Raw genomic sequence first — 23,261 nt, 5'->3', positions numbered from 1 at the left:
ACAATTGTTTCATAGTGCAACTGGAGGTTTTCCTTTTGTTACACCTGTCAAACCACCTTACTGACAATTTCCCTTTCAGCGATGAACGACCTCATAGTTCCCAGTGCTTGGCATTTGGCCTAAATTCTATATTCTAATAAGAAGACCCAGTATTGACCTTTTCATTTTATTTATTCTGTTAATTATAATTTTATGGAATATATGCAGTGCTGTATAGGCAGTGTACATAAAATGGTACAATTTTGGGTTTTATGGGATACTGGATGAAAAATTTCCTTTGCAGGAGAGTTACAGAAACAATTCAGTTACCTTACACAGGATTAGTGGCAAATGGTTTTATACAATTTACGATTGGATTTTACCTGGAAACCAGCAACCTGCCCCCATTTCTTCACCCGAGACTCAGATGCAGCAGAGATTAAACTCTACATTACCAAGAACCCTTCATTGCTATTCCAACATCCAGGACTACCAACACTGGCCTACAAAGTGAACACTGCTGTCTACTCTCCTTGGTTACCAGTGATTCCTTCCATGACTCAAGTTGGAAGCATTTGCTGTTGCCAGATGAATCTGCATAAACTGGCCATGACCACATCTTGCTGGGTCACATTGACACAGGTACAGAAGTCATTTCCTGAAGGAATTTCCACTTATTGAACTGCTGTATTCTTCTTTGTGTGATGAGCTAGGCACTTTTTTGCATAAGTGGTACCACGACCAAACACTGAAGTAGTTTTAGTCGTAGTTCATTAGATTTTTATTTTTTCTAAATTACTTGTTTTCTGAACGAGACTTCTGCTGTACTAACGTTATTATTCGGTATTGAGAGGTAATATGAAATAGCACAGTTAACCAGATCAAATCACTTGGCAAGTAAACATGTGAATGTCATTATGGTTTGCAAAGTACAGAAAGTCCAAGTGGTATGGGAATATTCATCTGAGACACGTCATGATTTTTTACTTTTAAAATAAGTCAGCACATGTCAACCTTAATATTTTCAAGCATTAAGCTCAAGTAAAAAGTGAGGTTTGTACATTACAATAAGAAAACACAAAGGAAAAGCTAACAATTAAGAACTATGTAACCAAACAATTTTTATATAAATATACAGTACAGCAGTCTGCCAAAGCTATAAAAACAGAACGTATTTAAAGATGGCCAATACAGAAATTATTTAAATTTTTAATCAAGCACACTATGGAAAGATACATGAAAACTGTTTTGTAATTACAACTAAAGGGAAGAAAAAACCAAATCATGAAGAAATTTTACCATGTTTTCCTTACTTTTTTAATCTCACTGTTTCTTACTGTGTAACTCCTTACACACTTTCCTCAAAGATGATCATACAAAATTTATTAAAATATAATAGAACATACGGTTATCTCATTCTACAGAATTGAAAAGTTTTCTAAAGCTTTTCTATGTCATTCTGAATACCACCAATATCTTTAAAAGTCATATGTAATCACAAAAATAAACACTATAGGGTAGAAGGATAATAAATATTAATTTATCATTACCGTTTTACGCAATTTGACCATCTTACATCAAAAAGCGTTTCACCCCATAACTGATGCAGATATATTTTTGTCTTTCAATTTTTTCCTCAAATAATCTGCTTCCTGCTTAAGAATCTGTGTCATGATGTGCATTCGCTGTGTTCGGTCTTCTACTGTTGACACCAAGGGGCCGAGAACAGAGCTGCTCAAACCACAAACACTTCGAACCATTACTGTTAAAAAGGAGAGTGCCATACGATTAACACTTAAAAATATAGGAAAATGTTTACTTTTTCACTCTTATTCATAACTTTGTATATGTATTGATTTCTCTTTTACATTTCACCCCCTTTATATAAGACACAACAGTATAAGATTATAAATATAAGTTTGGGAGGAAAATAGCTAAATTGAGAAAGTACAGAAATACATAATCTATTATAGCAATTAACTGGCAGCAGTTACAGAAGTTGAAACAAACTTGTAATGAATAATAATGTTTTAAGAGGAACATTTACAACGCAGTGACATCAAGCATAAGTAATGGTGTAAAAAATGCAATGTTTAATTATTTTTACATAAGTTGTGATCCAATTTGAAAATAAAAAACACAGCATACTTTTTTTTTTTTATCATTACCATTATTATGTAAAAGTAGTTTAACAAGGATATTTGCTGCTTTTATTTTCTTGGACAGCTTGCTACTCTTCATTGTTGCAACATAAATGGTTTCACAGTTTTTCATTAAGTAGCAAGGAAAATCTTTCGCTAAGCATTCAATGATAACAACTGAATTTATGGAGAACACTGATGTACGACAGTTTAGATATTTATTTGATTACAAATTTTTTGACCTTCCACAGATTTTTTATATTTCTAAAGTGTTTTCAAATTTCCCAAGTGCATTTTCAAATACTAATGAAGTTGACGACTAACTGTACATAAAGGTCCAGATTGTACTAACTGTATAAGGAGCTAGGATTGATACGGAATTACTGTACTGTGTAAACTGCGTGTTGGTTGTGTGATATCGTTTAACTTTCAAATGTAGACTGCATTAAGGGGTCTTTCGTCTTTTTAGATTCTGTCACTTATACATACGGCCAGACCATGAAATGTGCTGTATGCTGACAAGGAAGCAATAGGAAATAGTCTTAACAATTAAAAGAATTTTGTAAAAAATAACAAAGTGTTTTAATACATAGAAAATATTATACTACTTATTACGTAAAAAGAATGACGAAAGTCTAACTAACCTGCAGCATTGTGTAGGTGGTCCAAAGGTTGCTTGTCTGCTAGCTCACGAGATGCTTCAAGAACTTCTCTCTGCTCTTCAAACAGAGTTGCACAAAGATTTTCTAGAGCCTGATAAAATAAAAATACATTGCTAATGATTCACATTTAAATGTTTCGTAACTAAAATGGATGAAAATTTTTGTAGCAGATTCAAGCCACGTATGTTATTGCTTCCTCAACATAAAATATATTTCAGATGAAATTAAAAAACTATTACTTTATATTAAGATAAAATACAATTTAAATAACAAGAACCAAACTCATTATATATCATTTCAAAACACACTGACTTACATCCTGATTATTGACTTCAATAGATGGAGTGGGTGTTATTTCTAGTGGTACTGACAAACGGACATACTGAGGTGCTTCTCCTTCAGGACTTTGATTAGTAGCTTGGAAGCAGGTTACTTGATGATTCCCCATCTGCACATAAATTATATGGAATAAATACTTGGGTACTGAAATCATATTCATGTCTCTTTGAATAAACTATACTTTGGAGTGTTACATGACCTTTAGAGATGAAGAAACCCCGAACTTTCTCGGTCAAAATATATCACTCAAAACAGTTGTATGCAACAAGTACTGAACTACCTTACCCTGTGTGGTGAAGTTTAGGCTAGTAAACTCCAAACAACTGATACATTAAGACAGTAACAACTGATACATTAAGACAGTAAAATGAAAAAATCATGAATTAAAAATTTCTCTTGCATTAAAATTAATAGTCATACCTTAACGTATCACCTGTAAAATTTCCTGAAAGATTAGTGAGGCACAGAAAAAGGTTAATACAATATAAAGACTACCATTGAGAGTGGTAATATAATTAAGGTCACAAACTGATTTGTTTATATACCATAAAGTGCTGGCTTCTTACATCAGACATGTATGTGTGTACATGTATTGGTGTGTTCATTCTTTGTTAGCTACAGTTGAATATGTTAAAAAATCAATTATAAAATAGTGTATGTGAATTTGTCTGCTGATCATGAAGCTATGGTACAGTCTAACCATCTCTCTAGCACTCTTCATTTTAGTAGCAACACTTTGAACGAACACATGGTAGTGAGGGAAGGGCTTTGAAGAGAATAATGACCAATTGAAAACAGTTCTTTAAAGTAGCCGACACTGGCACGTTACAAATATTGGTATGCAAAAATGACATGCCATATGAAAAACACCGGAAATGCATCTGTTGCGTTCAAACTAGTTACAGAAGTGAATGCCACTATAGCAGTGAGGCATGGGTCTTTTCTCACAGCAGTGGATGCCTAGCTTATTTCACAGCTTTTATTGAACCTTTTCTTTCTACCTGGACTAGCAATAAAAGCAGCAGTAAAGTAACAAACCTGCTACTTATGCTAAAATTACCTTAGTTTTTTGATCCTCATTGTAAACTGAAAAAATAAGGCCAACAAATCTGTTGTCCATCTGCTGGTATCCCGCCTGTGTTTGTAAATCTGTAAAATAAATTCAGTAGTTAATAATAAAATTATTAATACATGTTGCCACTTCTCAAAATTCTTACAAATTCATCCAACACAAAGTAAAATATAATTCTTTATTAAACAAAATTTATTTGCGGATAACATTTTTGGTCATCAAATGTCACAGTCAAGTTTCTCACTTTCATATCGATTGCAATGTATACTCATAGGCTAGCTGTTAGAAGTCAAAAGTGGTGGAAAAGGGGAGGTTTTTAAATTAGTGAAGTGTCTGTATACAAAAATTGTCTTGTGACTTTACTATTAATATTACAAATAAGATATATATGGCATGTCCATCTCCATATAACAGAGACAAAGGCATTAAGAATGAATATGTTGGAGATTTTTGTTTGAGAAACTACAAAATGCTAGGATTCAGGGCTTGAGAGATGTGGTAAAAAATGGGTCTGTGATGAGATGGGGAAAGGAATAAAGTCAGAAAAGTAGACATGGAAATAGCAGAATAAAGACCAGTAGCGAGGTCCACATAGGAAGAATTCAGCCAAATGATAAAACTACTCAGAAAGTGTACACAACAGAGGAAAGTGGGGAAAATCCATTATAATTCTAGGCTTGTGCACAGAGAACCTTACATGACTTGTATGTACTAGGAAAACCTGACATGAAATGTTTATGAAGACTGACTAACCTATATCAGAAGGCCACACTGTAATGTGAGGATGTGAATGGTACCACCCAACAATGTGAAGCTGCAAACCACTTGTAGCAGACATTTGTTCTGCTCGCTGTTGAGCCTGTAAAATATATTTCAAATAATTTGCATGGTCAATAAACACTTGTATTTATGCTTGGAAGCTCAGAGGATGGTTGGCAGAGTGTTGATTTTGTGACACAGACAAAAGAATTTTAAGTCATTCTCAAGTTGATTATCTTTTGAACTAAAGGGGACCCACAGTTTGCTATGCATTCAATTTACTCAGTGTCTTAGCAAGCTACAGCAATCACTGCTATTTGTCAATCAGAACTTGGGAGAGTAGAAACCAAGTATGATTACAACTTGTGCAACAAAAAATTTCTTTCCAGTTTGACTGCAGCCAAACAACAGAGAAGCCTTTCGTTTAAATCATTCCGAAAGATATCATAAAGTACCTTAATGAGACACTGAAGTACATTTCTAAACTCAGTGCTCACCAAAAGGATCTTTTTTTTTTTTTTTTTTAAAGAGGTGAAGTAATTTTATGGTATACTGTACTTTACATAGTACTCTCTTATCCCAAATCAATTATCAGTTGGGAAGCAGCATAGTGGAACCCCAGTGTTTTCTGTCTTATTTTCATCAATTAAGTTACTATTAAGCAGCTGATTATCATAAATTTTGTGGTTTACTCAACAATCCTGGGTCTAGTATGAGATAAGCACTCTAATTACTTTACTTAATGGTGAAACGGATGAAGATAAATCAGAAGTTAGAAACAGCACTACAACTGAGTAATCACTTGAGAGGGGCAGGGTGCCATGACATATTGTGTGTGTGGGGGAGGTGTTTTGCTTGAATGATACACATTTTTGCTTCAATTTACATTAATTTTAGACCTTCCTATTTCTGTGCTGATTTCTTTACATTAAACATTTTTGCACTATATTCTGTGAGTGTCTGTGATACAAGTTCATGCCTTTAGGCTTGTCTACCAAAAACACTGACACATAATGATAAAATAATCCCAACAACTGGGGACTCTCATTTTGAGAATTGCTAAAAAAATTATTTTGACTATTGAAGAAACTCAGCAGTCAGCCAAAGGCACCTTTTGGGGGTTAGGCAAAAATAATAAATAAGGTTTGTTTACTGTAGTAAGGTAACTACTACTGTAGTCTTAAAAAAAAACTGAATGACAATGACAAAGTGGTCTGTAAAGAATCAAAATATCTTTTTCCAAATGTGACCACAAGTAAATCATTTCACTATCTGAAATGGGAACTTACCTCAATTAACATTTCCGGAGATATTTCCACTCTATCTTTCCTTTTGTCAGATCGTCGTAAAGTCACTGCTGAATGGATATCACAGGTAACATCACTTCCCTATGGAAAATGACCTCAAGTTACAACAATTAAAATATCTGACCTATGACTAGATTTGTAGCAATACTATTTTGGCTCTTTAAGTGAAATAAACTAATTATAACAAGGAAACCTTTGTCTTAATACTGAGCATTTTTGGTATATAATATCAGTCTTCAATAAATAAACATCTGGGGCCATGATTAAAAGTATTTTTCCCCCCACTTAATAGCATTTTCCCAAGGAAACCTATAACTTTGTGCTGTTTTATTCTCCTTCCTTATCAATGCCCGTGTGATGATGCTTACTCATTTTAACCAAATTCTATATATTTCATAATACTGTATCTAAAGAATATATCAATCAAAAGTGAAGAAAGATAGCTGCAATCAGAGGAAGACCCATATAAAAAGTCTAAATGTTAATATGCAAATGTTGATACAAAACACCGGCATTGAAAAGCAAAAACAATGAGAATGAGAAAAAACAATGATAAAGCACAGTATAAGGAAAGCTTTTATTTGAACTATTCTTTTGCCTCACCTCACTGAACTGACCAACAAGAAGCCCCATAACCTCTTCTTTTTCTGTTGTCAATGCATGATGAAGACATACCAAGTACGCATCGGCAGCCAACTTTACACTTGACACCCACATCTTGCCCTGGGTAGTAGCTGCTGCAAGGGTTAAAAAATTAGTATGCTTCAGAAAATAACAGCTAAGAATCAAGAGTAACCCCATACAGTACTTGGATCATTCAATTAGCATTTACATGTTACAAATTTATAAGATTAAAATGTACACAAAAATGATTTTTTTGGTACAAATCCATCAATTTTTGGCTCCTTTCAGGGGCACCAGTTTCTCTGGGCTCCTCCATCCTTCTGTCATCAGAATATGGTTATTCTGGGTTGTCTGACCACTCTCAAAGCTTTCTAAGGTCAGCTGGATGAATTATTTTGTAAAGTTAAGGCACTTGTACCCCCCAAAACAACAGTTTTGTTTAATAATTGCCTTGGCTTTGGCACTAAAATCCCAGTGCTTCACAACTGCATGAGTAGTAATTTCAGCTAACAAGTGGTCATCAATGTACCAGAAGCTTGTTAGTATGAACAGTCTGAAGTGTATATGGGCTAAATCTACAGTGGACAACAGTATTTAATGTTCACCCAAAGTATAGAAACGAAGGCCCCTCTCACAACATGCTTGTTTAGTCTGCAAACTCACAAAAGTCTTGTGCTCTCCAGCAAAAGGAAATAGTTCATGGTATCACCTGTTTTGATTGGTAAAAACCAATTCATCAAACATCCAAAAACCATGAAACATCAATATTTGCAACAAATCTCATAAATAAATCCTAGTATTTTGCTTGTATCACACAAAACATCAGTGTTTAGATTGTTCTGATTGACTGGATAAGTAGGTGCGTTAATTAAGCTAAAAGTGATAGAAACCACAAATATAATTTATTATCCATGGCCATTCATGATCATGTAAATACAAAATAAGCAGGATGTCATTATAATACAACACTGTAAATAACTGATTTACCTACACTAGGCTTATTTAGACATTGTCAAAAATACATTACAAGGTACTTTTAACAACTACTGTATTCTATTGTGTCAGACAAGTCGGCTCTTAGGAATGTTCAGCTTCAAATGACCAAAGAACAAATTTTTTTTCAAATGATTCACTATTATTACACCAGCATGTAAGTAAAATACCTTAAGCATTCAAACACATATCAGCTACAAACAATCCACATGATAGGCCTGAGTACAACTTATTAGTTGGAAGACTGCTTTTAGTTCTTATCTACTTGCCCCCTTACCAGAAAAAGAAGATCGAACTAGGTTAAGTTAAAGCTTGGTGTTGAATGGAAACAGCATTCTGTACTATTCCTACAATAATTTCATTAAGACTCGTCCCTTACTACCACATGACATACCAAAACGATACCTGCAGGAATGCTATTTCCAAATCTTACCCTTCAATATAAAAACGAGTGCGAATGCACAATACGGGCTCAGAGCTACCGTAGGCATAGTATGCATTTCAGGAGGAATATAACCGAAAGACTTACCTACCTTTACCTAACCTAACCTTCGATGCTGTGTCCTAACCTGGCTGGAGGGGGCTTCACTCCAACCACAAAGTAATTGACTTCAGGTCATTTCGCGTAAGTTATTTAGGCTGTAAACACGTTTACAGTGCAAAATGGGCGCCGTGTTTAGTACCAATCCCTTGGGGATGTACGTTAAGCATAAAATAATGACGGTAAATACCATAAACGTAACGTCTCATGTTGTTTTGGATGTTACGGCCTAAATGCCTTGCGGCCCGAAGTAATTCATGACCCTCTACTCACCAATCTACCCTAACAATGATACAAATCGTCACACTAATCTACCTTACCTAACCTAGCCTAGTCTACCGAAGGGGGAGCTATAGGCTAGTTAAGAGACGCCCCCAATAGTGTATCAAAGCCCCCTCAACCACAAAAACAGGCCCTTTCTCTGCACCAAATAATTAATGTCGTTCCTGTTACTTAGTTCTACCATTATGGTGTTACTGACCAATAATATACTTTAAAGAAAAAAAATAATTTGCGAACGTTCTTGCACCGTATCCTATGGCGCCATGGTACCTTGTCTCGCCTTTTACCAAAACAATAACCAGCAATAAATAGAAAAAAATAGAAACTTAAGACATTTTTATAAGTCGAATTAATGTAGCCAAGCATAAATATTGCCTACTTGATTGTTGCGCTGTTATCTGGTCATCAATCAATGTCACAATCACGGGGTCAGTTTCTTGGATGTTGTTGTTATTCTGCGCTTCTTCTTCTTCTTCTTCAATTCAGCCAAGGTTGGTAACCTTTAGGGATGTCAATAAACTCTGAATGGGGGAAATTCGCTATATATCTTTCACTGTCCTGGTAATTTTAATTTTTTAAATCTCAGTGACTGTGTCTGATCATAAAAAAGGTCCACCAAAAGTTGGTAATCGGTAAACTTTGGGATGTCAATAAACTCTGAATGGGCGAAATTCATCTCTTTCTTTACCCTTGTAATTTTAATTTTTTTGAACCTCAGTGACTGTATCTAAAGCCATTTCATGCAAAAGGTACGCCATAAGTTCGTACGTGGTAACCTTTAGAATGTCAATAAACTCTGAATGGACGAAATTCGCGGTATATCTTTCTCTATCCTGGTAATTTGAATATTTCAAACCCCAGTGACTGTGTCTGAAGCCATATCGCGCAAAAGGTCCACCAAATGGACTAGTTCACTCACCGTCACAAATGGTATGTTGAGATCAGCTCTTCATTTTCACTGTCTTAAAACTTTTCAAAATTCTCCTTCTTATCAGCTATTCTTCCACGTTCTTGCTAAAGCACATTCTTGATCTAACTATCCTCGAGATATTTCATGGAAGGAATCTTTACATTATATTATATTTATTTTACTTTGTAGGGATTATCCCCACAGTCATTGTCTTTCCTTGAATGGATTCTCATGCAGCCAAGCATTAAGAAATGTTCGTTTTGGTAGATGCTGAAGAATTTTGAAAAACCATTGAAAAACCATTTAGACATTTAAGTACTCTTCAATATATATATATATATATATATATATAATATATATATATATATTATACATTTATATATATCCTTCAATATATATATATATATATATATATATATATATATATATATATATATATATATATATATAGATGCGTGTGTGTGTGTATACACACTAAAATAAGTTTGAATGTCTAACTGATAATAGTATCATGTCAGTTTTATAGAATGTATAAATCATTTGCTTCTTACAAACACGCTGACAGTCAGAAAGTAAGTTCCATTGCAGTTAGCCTGTGTAAGGACTTAAAGGTTAACTTCCCAGAAACCTTAGGAAGCGTTGGAATTATGGATGCTGACCTTTAATTACTGCAGTCAGCACTACGCAGTCTTTCGGAACAGGTACCGTGTTCCCATGACTTTTACTCATTTGGGAAAATACTATTTGAGAAAAGGACAAAATGAAATGTGTCGAGTTTGAGAGGAAGGACCACCACTCATACATTTCGATGATTAATGAGAAAACCACACCTGAATCTGCTGTCCTCCAACTGTCTTGTTTAAATCTCTAGAACATGCGTCAGTTGGGTGAAAAGTTTTGGATGACAGGTACTGAACATTATTATAAAATTGTCTTAAGGCCGCCATTACCGCTCAGTTATGCCAGCACAGTCGGCCTGTGCAGGCAAAACTGAACACACTAACGTTCAGTTATACCTGCACAATTAAGCCTGTGCAGGCAAAACTGAACGTTAGTGGATTCAGTTTTGCCTGCACACAGGCCGACTGTGCAGGTATAACTGGACGTTAGTGGAGGCCTTTACCAGACTGCTGAGCTGATTATCAGCTCACACAGGGCTGGACAAAGACCCACCAGTTTCAAAGGCCCAACGGAACAGCTCAATTTGGTTCTTTGGCTTGGTTTACAGTTCCTATAAGTGTTGGCTTCTCAGCCCTGACTGTGACCCAGTGTCTGTCTAACCAGTCTTCTTGTAAGATGTGATGTAGGTTCCAGGTGCGGATTTTCTGCGAGAAGTTACCAGTCTCAGCAACACCAAGGTCTAGAGAATATTCTCTAGACCTTGAGCAACACTATGATGGGTCGTAAATAACTTCACTCGTTGGTTTCTCATCTAATCTTTATTTTCATTTCGTTACTGCATACACTAGAGAGATATGTTGCAAACACAAAGAAATATTAATGCAAATAGTTCTTTTTTTTACATAATCTGATTTTATTATGGACTCTAAAGACTGGGGGAAATGTAATAAAAATAATCCTCAAGTTTACTCTTACAATATAGTTGGTACAAAAATTTACTGATAGATTTTCTGGATTCGTCAGCTAGCATCTGCTATCTTGTATTCTCTCTTTAGACATTGATAAAATGTCTAAGTTAACACGAAAGTGTTTTGCCAAAGAAATTAATATGGCTAAGTACACACGGCAGTGTTTTTGCCAAAGAAATTAGTGTCTAAGTACACACGGCAGTGTTTTTGCCAAAGAAATGAATATATCTAAGTACACATGACAATGATGACAGTGTTTTTGCCAAAGAAATAAATCTGTCTAAATACACACGAGTGTTTTTGCCAAATAAAATGGACGTCTAAGTATACCCCGCAGTATTTTTGCCAAAGAAATTAATATATCTAAGTACACATGACAATGATGACAGTGTTTTTGCCAAAGAAATGAACATACCAAGTACACACGACAGTGTTTTTGCCAAAGAAATGAATATATCTAAGTACACATGAGAGTGATGACAGTGTTTTTGCCAAAGAAATAAATATGTCTAAGTACACACGAGTGTTTTCGCCAAATAAAATGGACATGTCTAAGTACACACGACAGTGTTTTTACCAAAGAAATGAATATATCTAAGTACACATGACAATGGTGACAGTGTTTTTGCCAAAGAAATGAACATGACTAAGTACACACGGCAGTGTTTTTGCCAAGGAAATTAATATATCTAAGTACACATGACAATGATGACAGTGTTTTTGTCTAGGTAAACACGACGGTGCTTTTGCCAAAGAAACAATTTTCATTTCGAGTGTTTTTCTTTGGAATTATTATGTTTTTTTTTTTATTTCGTTGGCAAACCACCTCTTGTCGTGTTTTGCTACTCCCCTTCCCACAAGCCAAAGATTCAACAAAGTATGTCAATAGATTTCCAGCAGAGGAAAATAAAATCATTACAAAACCATCAAAAACTGTGGAAATACACCAGAAAACCCATATGTCAACAGGAGTTCATCAAATCAGTGGGCCGGGTGTTAACCTGATCTAGGGAATGCCTAACCCTTTTAGTGTCTTAAGATATTCAAATCCTTAATTCACGATTATCCTGTTAAGCAGTGATTTGCAAAGATAATGACAAAAGAGAAATGTTATTAGATTCGTACTGGTAAACTAATCAAATTTAGCCGCAATTCCGCTTGATCCAGAAATAAATCAGATTGAGTTGAACTACTGGGACTGCATGGACATTTTTAACATCTACTGTCATCATTCTCTTTCTCATTGCATTGTAGATCATTTTTAACTCCTGGATACTCTGCTAAAACATAATCTATTCTTTCTTTTCAATCCTGTTTCTCCCAAGAACCTCTTCGATCATCCTGATGATCAGAAGTCTCAGTTATACTTCCAGGAATACTTTTCAGTGAACCCATTTTTTCCAGCCGTCTCTTACAGATGACTGGGAATCTGGAGGCTTTTGTATATTGCCATCAGTTTCCCGTTCATTGTCCCATTTTTTCCACGCACCCTTCTGGTCGCCTTGAAACTCTGGTTTCTCACCAGTTTTTCCAGAATCCTTTGCTCCCCTGTCCCATTTTTTCCAGTCGTCTCTCGGATTGCTCGCAGTTGCCGAGACAGTTGCCGGCACTTCATTATTTACTTCGCCATTTCCCTGGACATTTGCCGGGCTGTCTTCAGTGTTAAATGACTCGCCCACATTTCCAGAACTACTTTCATCATAATCCCAGCTATCTCTTGGATTGTCATTGTCTGTTCGTAAACTTTCTGTGTCTTCTCCGTCGTTTCTTTCGTCTTGCAAAAACTCTCCCTGGTCGTCTTGGATTCCAGGCATATCATCTGCTTGTCCAGAATCCAGTGCTTCTTGGTCCCATTTCTTCCAGTTATCTCTTGGGTTGCTCGCAAGTTCTTGGTCATCTCCTGAGATTTCACTGTTAGTTTCTCCATCCTTCTTCTCCTCCTCCTCCTTCTCAGCCTTTTTTTGCCCCCGATTCCTTTTCTTCTGGGCAGCCGCACGTCTATTCTGGAAAGAAGAAGATGGTTTCCTTCTCACAACCTTGTTTCCTTTCCGATTCCTTTTCTTCCACTTTTGGCGCGTCGAATTACAGTTCCGGGCCTTTTCTTCTTCCCTTTTCTAGATTTCTTGCTCCCGAAACCCCATTTAAAGCCTCTTTCTTGAACATCTTTAACACCAGGCATGACGTTTGCATCGTCAGTTCGCGATGAGAGTTCGTCCGATCCATTTCTTCGCCGGCGAGTAGCCTGGAGGGCGAGGAGGGTGAGACAGTCAATATGGCTGACCTGGTCATTTCCGCCTTGACAGTTTATCCCGCTCCTCAGCTCCTCTGGCACACCACCACCTTCCTCACCTTTTGGCATAGGCTGACTCCGCAGGTTTTCATTTCCCGCCCAATATCCTTCTTCCTCCTCCAGTGGCAGAAGAAGATCAGTCTCATAACCCCGCCCCTCTCGGCTAAAATCTTCCTCACTTACAAAAGAGTCCTGGTCCTCTGCGAACACCCTGCAAGAATAAAAGGTAAGTCCATTATTGCCATGCATATGGATATTCCTCACCTTATAATTGGATTGATTGACTTGAATTGAATATAGAGTTTAGGTCATAGGCCAAGCACTGGGACCTATATATGTGGTCACTCAGAGCTGAAAGTGAAATTGACAGTAAAAGGTCTGAAAGGTGTAACAAGAGGAAAACCTCAAAGCAGTTGGACTAGCACTGGGACCTATGGGGTCACTCAGAGCTGAAAGTGAAATTGACAGTAAAAGGTCTGAAAGGTGTAACAAGAGGAAAAAACCTCAAAGCAGTTGCAATATGAATCAATTGTTAGGAGAAGGTGGAAAGTAAGATGGAAGGAGAATATAAAAGAAGGTACAGTAAAAGGAACGAAAGGGGTTGCAGCTAGGGGGCCGAAGGCACGCCCCAAAAAACTGGTGAGTCACACGCATGAAGAAAACACAAAGGGAAAGCAGTTTATCATTATCAGGAATAACAAGGTAAGGTTTTTCGCAAGTTCCCTGTGTTGACAAATCTGAATATTTTTGCCCGAAATTAGATCAAAGGCCTTAAATTAAGGTTTAGTAATTCTCTCTCTCTCTAACAACCGGTGCCTGATTGCTTAGCTTAGCTAGTCATTACAACAGTGCCTCATTGCTTAGCTTAGTCATTACCAAGTTTTATTATCTAATGTAGACACCAATGCAGCGAAATCGTAATGGCCCGATCTGGCTTAGAAAATAAATGCTAATGAGATTCTGGGAATTTACCCCGAAAGAAGCAGGGCAAGAGTTACAACGTTTGGTAGAGAAGCGAAAAATCCTGATAATGAAACATGCAATCCGAGGACTTATTGGTGTTACGAATTTGCTTAAATGGAATGATGTATACCATTAAGACTAACAGTAGTACATAATAATAATAATAAAACTAAACTGCAACTGTGGAAAAGAAGCAATGAAGTCACGGCTAAAAAAAAGTCCCTGTCCCGAGCGATCCGTGGGCAGAATTAATTTCAAATGTAAATTCGAGTCTGCTGCGCGCGCAAGAAAAAGAAGACGAACAAACTCAGCCCCTCACCCACATATACCCTTTGCTTATTCTTACTGACTTTCCTATTCTTTATAAGAATAGTGTGTACATATATGCAAATTGTTTTTATATGTGTACCATGACTTGTTCAATAAAACGTGCTCTGTGTATTAAGACACCGCGAGTATGCTGTTGACTGTAAAGTCCTTGGATTGAAAACGCCAAATCTATAAAATTAAAATCTCATATCTCACAGAAACCTTTATTCATTCTGACAATTGATTTTAAAATCTTTAGGTAGTAACGAGCGTCTTCTTAGGTGATGAACAGAATTAACGGAATTTGTCCAAGGAAAAACAATGAAAATAAGAGGAATTAACCCGCCTTTCCAAAGGAAGTGATGTTCTGTCCGGTGGCTGCAGATTCTGGGGAAGAGGAGCTGGCAAACCTATTCCTCGGCACCAGGGAAAAAACACCTGCAATAATAACGAGTGAATGTTAGTCATCATATTTTAATAACAAAGAACACTGCTAACTGATTATAAAATAGGCCTAGCTCTTCGTATAATTAAAAAAAAAAAGAAGAAGATAGTACTAACATATAATAAAGTTGATATTTGAAAGGCTCCAAACAAAGATGGACCTAGCCCCCAATATAATTCGACAAAATGATGAAGAAGAAGAGAGCAGTACTAACGGTCACTGAACGTTAGGGTATATTTGAAAGGCTCCATTAACATTTCCTGAACTTAGATCTTATGTTACTGTAGACTCATAGCAAGTGATATGAAAAAGAAGTTGCTTACTTACCAAGAGAAGAATCGAGAACTTGGATTTCAGTTTTGAATTCATGGCGGAACTCAAGGCAGGAACACCATCCCAAGACGTCTTCCTAATAGGTCCTACGAGCCATCACTGAGCCTAGACCTAGATTCAGATTCCAGACGTATTTCACGTTTTACGGAAGAAGAAGAAGAAGAAGAAGCCATCATCCTCATCCGGTCACGCCTACTTCAAGCTAAACAAACATCCGCCTTGGATTGTTATTGTTGCAGAGGAGCGGATGAAACTGCCTTGAATAAAAATGATTATCTGAAACACACAGGAGAATGCGATTATGGGCCTTAATATCTACTGTAGTAGTGTTGCAACGCTTTCCAAAACAATTTCGTTATGAGATTCAGAACACACACACATAGTAGCCTATATATAAGTGTGTGTGTCAAACATATGCATGTAGGTATACATATGTATATATACGTGTATATATTTACAGATAGATAGATAGATATACAGATAAATATGTATCCCACTTTACTACAGGCAAGTGAAAAACTTACTGTGAATCCTGACCAGTCTCGGCTTTACTTTTAAACCATTTTCTAAGGATACATGAGCAGTATATCGTGAATTTCTACCACCACGTATTAGTCCTTCCTAAATAGCAATAATGCCGAAACCGGTCAGGATTGACACCCAGTTTTTAATTTTCTGAAGTAACATTACATCTGTGGCCGAGTATAACCACGGTCTAGGTATACCTAGATCAAGAGCATCACTGCTGTGAAATCTCTGGCGATAAGAATTGAAGGGATTATCCTGTCAATAAACCTTAATTCACTGGGATCATGAAAACCCTGTTTTTATTGTTGATTAATTATTCGGATATGAGTTTTCTGTAAAAGAAAACTATTGTGCCGGTTTTGTATGTCCGTCCGCATTTTTTCTGTCCGCCCTCGGATCTTAAAAACTACTGAGGCTAGAGGGCTGCAAATTGGCATGTTGATCATCCACCCCCCAAATCATCAAACATTCCAAATTGCAGCCCTCTAGCTTCAGTAGTTTTTATTTTATTTAAGGTTAAACTTAGCAAAATCGTGCCTCTGGCAACAACGATGTAGGACAGGCCACCACCGAGCCGTGGTTACCTTTCACGGGCCGCTGGCTCATACAGCATTATACCGAGACCACCGAAAGGTAGATCTATTTTCGGTGGCCTTGATTATACGCTGTACACGTAATCGTGCCTCTGGCAACGATATAGGACAGGCCATCACCGAGCCCGTGTTCAGCGTATAATCAAGGCCACCAAAAATAGATCTACCTTTCGGCGGTCTCGGTATAATGCTGTATGAGCCGCGGCCCGTGAAAGGTAACCACGGGTCGGTGGTGGCCTGTCGTATATCGTTGCCAGAGGAACGATTATGGTAAGTTTTACCTCAAATAAAATAAAAACTACGCAGGCTGGAGGGCTGCAGTTTTGGTAATCAAAATGAAAGAATATTTTCAGATTCCTTCCCGCCGACTATTTCGAGGTCCCAGACATTGAGGATAATATGCCAAGGACCGTAAGGACCTGTCATTCATATATTATATATATATATATATATATATATATATATATATATATATATATATATATATGTATATATATTATACATGTATTAAATATATTTATATATATATTATACATAGACCTACATATACATATATATGTATAATATATATATCTATATGTATGTATATATACATATATATATATACACACACACACACACACACACATATATATATATATATATATATATATATATATATATATATATATATATGTGTGCGCTCTTGCATGCAATTATCGAGGCACAAGCCACCATATACGCAACGAACAATTTCAGCTATACGACCATATTTTCAATTTGATGTCTATTCCCGGAGAAAGCGAGATAGTCTAGTTCCCGCGATATTCTAGAAGAAGTACGACTGGTTATCTGTGGCTGTTATCTGCTGGGGAGACAAACATGATAACAGTCACGTTATCGAGAGGAAGAGCTGTTAGAACGCGACTTCTGGCGGTGTGAATTTGTTGGGGTAACTTGTAGCTCTTCACGTTTTACGTTCACACGCACACACACACACACACACACATATATATATATATATATATATATATATACAGTATACACATACATATATATATATATATATATATATATATATATATATATATATATATATATATATATATATATATATATATATATGTAACTGTATATATTATATATATAAAATAATAATATAATATATACTGATATGAATATTTATATATACATATACTATATATATATATATATATATATATATATATATATATATATATATATATATATATATATATATATATATATATATAAACGGTTATATATATATATATATGTAATATATATATCTATATATATATATATAAATATAATATAACGCACTTTTTATGAACATGGAGTGAGATTTTCCCAATAATAATAAAATAATAATAAAAATTATAATAATAAAAATAATATCGGAGAAAAATAAAACAAATAATTAATAATAATCGATATGAGCATGTATAAGACCCATAAGAAATATAATATATTCCAAAAAAAATGTTATTCAACGGTTCGACTTTTACAAACTTTATCTTGACTTTTTTAATTTTAAATATTTTTGTTATTATTGTTTGTACATTACGTTGATCTGTGGTTGTAAAGCCAATGTTACGACATTTTCTTTGTGCTGTTTGAGAATTCTCAAGAATTTCATGTTTTTGGTAATGTATACGAGTTGAAATTAACCTTCTTGTGAAGATTTCTACGTTAGAGTTCCGTATCAGCCATTATATTATTATTATTATTATTATTATTATTATTATTATTATTATTATTATTATTATTATTATTATTATTATTATCCAAAATGTGCGGGCATTCATGAAGAGCGATTCTAAACGACATTAACATGCGAATCAAAATTCCACACAATAGAATGTTCTAGCGTGAACGACGAGAGAGAGAGAGAGAGAGAGAGAGAGAGAGAGAGAGAGAGAGAGAGCAGAATAAATATGAAGCAATCTATCAGAGGCAAACATATTATACGTCTCATCAGGCCCTAATTAAGACGGTTACATTAACTGCTCAAGTGAGTTTGTAAGTAACACGTTTTCTGCCAGTGGTACGTTTTCTATATGTGAACCTTCATTCTTGTGTCTGTGCGCAAGACCTATTATAATTGAGTGTAAACTTCCATACCATTATAAAGGTCGTAACTTTGCCCTGAGTTAAATACGTATTTCAGAGGTTTACTTTCATTACATATCTGTTTTGTTTTATACATATTCTATTATCTTTCTTCTCATCTCTACTGTATTTTTTCTAATCTCGTATTGTCGTCTTTGGTCTAGTTTTTTTCACAAGTTTATATCCTAGTTTCTTGTTCTGTAAGATGTTCACGTTGCGTATAATAATAATAATAATAATAATAATAATAATAATAATAATAATAATAATAATAATAATGGGACTAAAATTTCATCCAAAACATCAACACTGAAACTGCAATAATTATGGGAACTTGGTATCGAGCCATAGGTGACCCAAGCAGCCTGCAGGATAAGTGACAATATTGTGATAAGAAACTTCCTTCGCGTCTGTGTTGACAAAGACGATACAGACAAGACAACTTCAGACCAAAGTTGGAATAACAACTGACAAAAACAGGATATCAAAGCACCACAGTAATGATTAGGATTATCCGGATTTTTGTAAGAGCTGTTACAGGATATCAGAAGGAAGTGCCGATAATGCAGTTTAACGGGAATCAGTTCTCACTGAATATATTGAACTTATTTCCACATACATCGAACGAGGACGTTGCTGCGGTCCTTAAACAAATGAAGACTGGTTTTTGGTTTAGACTGAACTGCCTTATGCCAACATGGAACCTGGTAACAACCGTCACAATGTGAGAAAAAGGTTAGGCCTAGTGTGGACATTCGGACTCCACCCACCAGCAGACTATGTAGGATGCATGTCCGACCTACAACGGAAGGTGGTTTGCCCTAAATACATTTTCATGCTTTCACTTTCGCCCACTAAGCACCCTAGATTCGATTTGATTTGTCGTAATCGAAGGAATGTATTATACTCGTCGAGTCGTCTGCTCTGGAAGACCCGTGTGCATTAGTTGTACCACCCAGCTCTCTTTAATTTGAAGAAATCGTTTATTGCTTCGTCTTAGGAGGGTGGCCCGCTATTTTTCTAGTACTACTGCTACCACTACTACTAATACTGCTACTATTATCTATCTTATGTACACATTCTCATGGAGCATGACGAAGTATCAACACGGTGCAGGAAACGCAATGAGAACGAACAGATAAACAAAACCAAGAGAATCGTTTATCACGGATGGAAATAGCAATTAATGAAAGCAGACGTATTCAGACAGATGAAAGCATGACCAAACAGGCCATATATAGGAAACAAATGTTACATTCTGGTTAATATTATGCAATTTCATGTTTAAGATATATTTCTAAACGCTTAACATCTTTCATACATTTGCATACCACTGAGGTTGCTGCCTTTAAATGAGGTTATGCCTATGCAAAAGAAGTTGGTGAACATTGAAATATAAACGCAAAAACCATCAAAAGATGTGCAGTAATTGAATTTTACTATTGCAACGATGAACCACCTTTGTTATATAATGTATAAAATCAATGTATTTTGTGTTTTACTATAGGAACCGAATAAAAAATTCGATCTTGATTACAAGAAAAAACGCGTAAATATCTAGCAAGGAGATTAAGTCTAAAAAAATGGAAAATCTAGACTAAGCGTATCCCTACGTGTCTCACCTTCCATTTCAGTCAGTGAATAATAATAACGACAATTCATCTATTAAATGAATGGACAAAAAACTTATTATTTGATTTATTGTAGCCCTAAGAGGCTCATAAGGCAAGAGCCCGTGACGGCACAAGTCAGTTGTTTTGACATAATGAGTAATAAGCCTGTATAATAAACAATCACGTTTATCAAATCGAATTAAAAATTTCTTGCATAACTCTTAAACTGCAAATTAGTCAGCCTCGCGCTTTCTTGGAGATTCGTACATGACTTTTTTTTTTTTTAGCTATACTTTTGCCGCTGGGTTTGCCCTAGAAGGAAGTGTGTCCTTAGCAAAATGCCATTACTCGACGAGTAATTCCTCTCAATTATGCAGTTGGTGAATAGACTCAACTCCGGCGTGAATAGATAGGTTTTTCGATTTTGTTTCAAATATACCCAACAGAAAAGTGTATTTTGAGAGAGTTGCTTCTCCTCCATATTCAAGTTCACAGTCCCATCCCTTTGTCGCTACGAATTTTCCCAGAAACCAAACATGAAGGCTCAAGGCCTGCTTGCATTCGTAGGTTGTTAAGCCATCACACGTGTTCAACCGCGCAAGCAGTGCAGCTCACAGAGAGAGAGAGAGAGAGAGAGAGAGAGAGAGAGAGAGAGAGAGAGAGAATGAAGAAGTACGGGCGAAAGCCGTTGTGCAAATGCAGAGGAGCGATTATTAGGGGAGAGAGGAACCCAAACTAGTGGAGGGAGTGAAAGGGGATATAAGGCAAGGGGCGGGGGGAGGGGAGGGGAAGGGAAGCAGGGGATATATTGTTTACGGGAGAGATCGCAGGGGCAGTGGTATCCAGGGGAAGAAGGGGTTTGCGCGGCCGAGGGACCCCAGCAGCCCTGCTGAAACATCACGTGTCGTGTGTGGCAACTTTGGTTGGTATTTAGTGGCTGGCGTTGGAGACGAGCTCGCTTGCGTTAGTGCTGTGTTCTAGCTGCGTTGTGCTGTGATTTTGCGTTCGTTCTATTGCAACTGTGATAAATTCAAGTGTTTACAAGTGTTTACCTTCGTGCCAGATGCATCTTGCAACGTAGTGCCGTGAAGAATACATAAGAAATCACCAGCAAAACAGAATACAGTGCTGTTATTCCCTAGGGCAGATGACTGTGCTTTTGTGCTTTCATTGTCTTCAGATGGTCGAAAGCATGTTCCGGGCATATGGTATCGTTTTGACATGATGGTCTGGCTTCAGTCGCCATCAGTAAACAGAAACGGTACTAAGTGTCTCGGTGCATTAATCTGGAATTTGATCTAGGTGCTGGGTTAGGAGGTACACGCGGTACCGATAGCGTCTATCGGGAATTTCGTTTGTAGGTAAGTTTTGTCGCAGTATTTGCCGTAGAAATAGTTTTTTAAAAATAAAAAAAAGGTTGATTGATATACACCAGTGTCATTTGGCTGTTCATATGTTCAGTGAAGGCAGAAAGATTAGTGTGTTTTCGCTATATGACCACTTTGCTTTGTCTCACATTCCAAGACTGAAGATATATTGCTTTCATAGCTCCATTTCAGTTGCTTGCGTTCCTTTTCGAACTCGTGTTCATGAGCGACCGAGTTTTCATTCAGTATGTCCGAACACCTTTAAAAAGGGCGTGACATCCTGTGTTTGTTTCTACGAAACATCTTATCAGCGTCAACTGGCAATGTCGTCTTTTCTTTCATTTTCTTTTCCTGAAGCTGGTACTGGGGAAGGTGGCGTACCCCAGTGAATTGCGTTTAAGTGAATAATGCCACTACTTCAGTCCTTTTTTTTTTTTCTTTTGTCGTTTGAACAGGAGTTCTAAATACCGGGGTTAGCAAGGCTCGCTCCGGACCGGTTTCTAGATATGCCCTGCATGACAGCGAGGCTCACGTTACGTAATATTTCTGTCAGAAATGGAATGAGTTTTGAAATGCCATCTGCTGCCGTGGTGGTAGGAAATTAATTACTGTATATATATATATATATATATATATATATATATATATATATATATATATATATATATATATATATATATATATATATATATATATCGATACTTGTACGATACTCTCTTGTTCACGTGTAATGGATGTACTTGTTTTTATTTTCAATTATCCTAAAAATTTGAGATTCTTCGCGCCCTACCCATATTGTACTCTCTCTCTCTCTCTCTCTCTCTTCTCTCTCTCTTGTTCCCAGCCGTGGCGATTTTGTAACAAGTGGAACACTTGTTCCGTTGTAATTTCTGCAAGAATTTTATTTGTCATTAGATTTTTATCCCGTATTAAGGAAACTTGGGAAACTTTTCATTTGAAGTAACCCAAATTGGCAAGACTGCCCAAATTAGCTTCTGTTCTTACGAGAATTGTGATAATTAATATATGTATAACTTCCCACGAAAGTAATACAGAAATATTAGAATAAAATAAAATGTATATAAATATTCTCTTTTCAAATGAAATAAAACCCTTTGAATCTTCTGTCTATTGTTAAATGAAGTCTTCCATGCACTGTTTGAAGTCGGGAGACACTTTTGCTCAGTATCGCAGTGATGACATGGCGCTTTCCGTGAATTTTTAATCTACCACAAGACGAGATAAACTTGTTGCTTAATCCATTGAACAGCTGGGGTGATATTGCTGTTTATTTTCAGGTGTCAGAGTGTGCGTAGTCGATAGGCCTACAGGGCTATTAGACTGTTACACTTAGCCTAGGCCTGGCACCTGCACACAGCAACCTTACGATTTAAGTTATCCTCCATAGGCCTGAAAAAAAACTTAACCTGTCCAGGAGCATGAGTAGAAAAAAAGTAAAAAAAAAGCAGAAGAAACGAAAGTAAGGACAGAATTGAAAATATTAGAAGAA

At 36.3% G+C, this 23,261-nt stretch overlaps 3 protein-coding genes across 4 annotated transcripts in view; 1 reads left to right on the top strand and 2 right to left on the bottom strand.

Moving 5' to 3' along the window:
* Nucleotides 1-1,087: 1,087 nt before the first annotated feature.
* On the bottom strand, nucleotides 1,088-9,619 carry LOC136846165 (lys-63-specific deubiquitinase BRCC36-like). 2 transcript variants are annotated; one of them, XM_067116948.1, is made up of 8 exons: nucleotides 9,079-9,619; nucleotides 6,863-6,996; nucleotides 6,242-6,340; nucleotides 4,947-5,052; nucleotides 4,182-4,270; nucleotides 3,099-3,230; nucleotides 2,765-2,873; nucleotides 1,088-1,741 (listed from the first exon to the last, which is right to left on the bottom strand). In XM_067116948.1, exons 2-8 carry the CDS (start codon nucleotides 6,974-6,976, stop codon nucleotides 1,569-1,571), a joined length of 822 nt encoding a protein of 273 aa, XP_066973049.1. In that variant the 5' UTR covers nucleotides 6,977-6,996; nucleotides 9,079-9,619; the 3' UTR covers nucleotides 1,088-1,568. The 2 variants fall into 2 exon arrangements, with proteins under 2 accessions (XP_066973049.1, XP_066973050.1); XM_067116949.1 differs by having other exon boundaries at nucleotides 6,863-6,993; nucleotides 9,079-9,166.
* A 1,410-nt stretch (nucleotides 9,620-11,029) lies between these two features.
* On the bottom strand, nucleotides 11,030-15,814 carry LOC136846163 (uncharacterized). The gene is made up of 3 exons (XM_067116947.1): nucleotides 15,533-15,814; nucleotides 15,107-15,198; nucleotides 11,030-13,699 (listed from the first exon to the last, which is right to left on the bottom strand). Exons 1-3 carry the CDS (start codon nucleotides 15,572-15,574, stop codon nucleotides 13,228-13,230), a joined length of 606 nt encoding a protein of 201 aa, XP_066973048.1. The 5' UTR covers nucleotides 15,575-15,814; the 3' UTR covers nucleotides 11,030-13,227.
* A 5,515-nt stretch (nucleotides 15,815-21,329) lies between these two features.
* ClC-c (chloride channel protein 3) overlaps nucleotides 21,330-23,261 on the top strand; it is a 55,114-nt gene continuing 53,182 nt past the window's right edge. The window contains 1 exon segment of the mRNA XM_067116943.1: nucleotides 21,330-21,745. The gene's annotated coding sequence lies outside the window, so the exon portion shown is untranslated.

Source organism: Macrobrachium rosenbergii, chromosome 14, assembly GCF_040412425.1.
Source record: "Macrobrachium rosenbergii isolate ZJJX-2024 chromosome 14, ASM4041242v1, whole genome shotgun sequence".
NCBI classification, from domain to species: domain Eukaryota; kingdom Metazoa; phylum Arthropoda; class Malacostraca; order Decapoda; family Palaemonidae; genus Macrobrachium; species Macrobrachium rosenbergii.
This window is presented reverse-complemented; position numbering and strand designations above follow the sequence as displayed.

Coding starts and splice junctions, on each gene's coding strand:
- LOC136846165 (XM_067116948.1), bottom strand. CDS start 6,976: ATGTGGGTGTCAAGTGTAAAGTTGGCTGCCGATGCGTACTTGGTATGT. Junction 2,874..3,098: donor TTGAAGTCAATAATCAGGAT/GTAAGTCAGTGT, acceptor TTATTTTATCAG/GCTCTAGAAAATCTTTGTGC. Junction 1,742..2,764: donor CCACCTACACAATGCTGCAG/GTTAGTTAGACT, acceptor CCTTTTTAACAG/TAATGGTTCGAAGTGTTTGT.
- LOC136846163 (XM_067116947.1), bottom strand. CDS start 15,574: ATGAATTCAAAACTGAAATCCAAGTTCTCGATTCTTCTCTTG. Junction 15,199..15,532: donor AGTTCTCGATTCTTCTCTTG/GTAAGTAAGCAA, acceptor TTATTATTGCAG/GTGTTTTTTCCCTGGTGCCG. Junction 13,700..15,106: donor ACATCACTTCCTTTGGAAAG/GCGGGTTAATTC, acceptor TTATTCTTGCAG/GGTGTTCGCAGAGGACCAGG.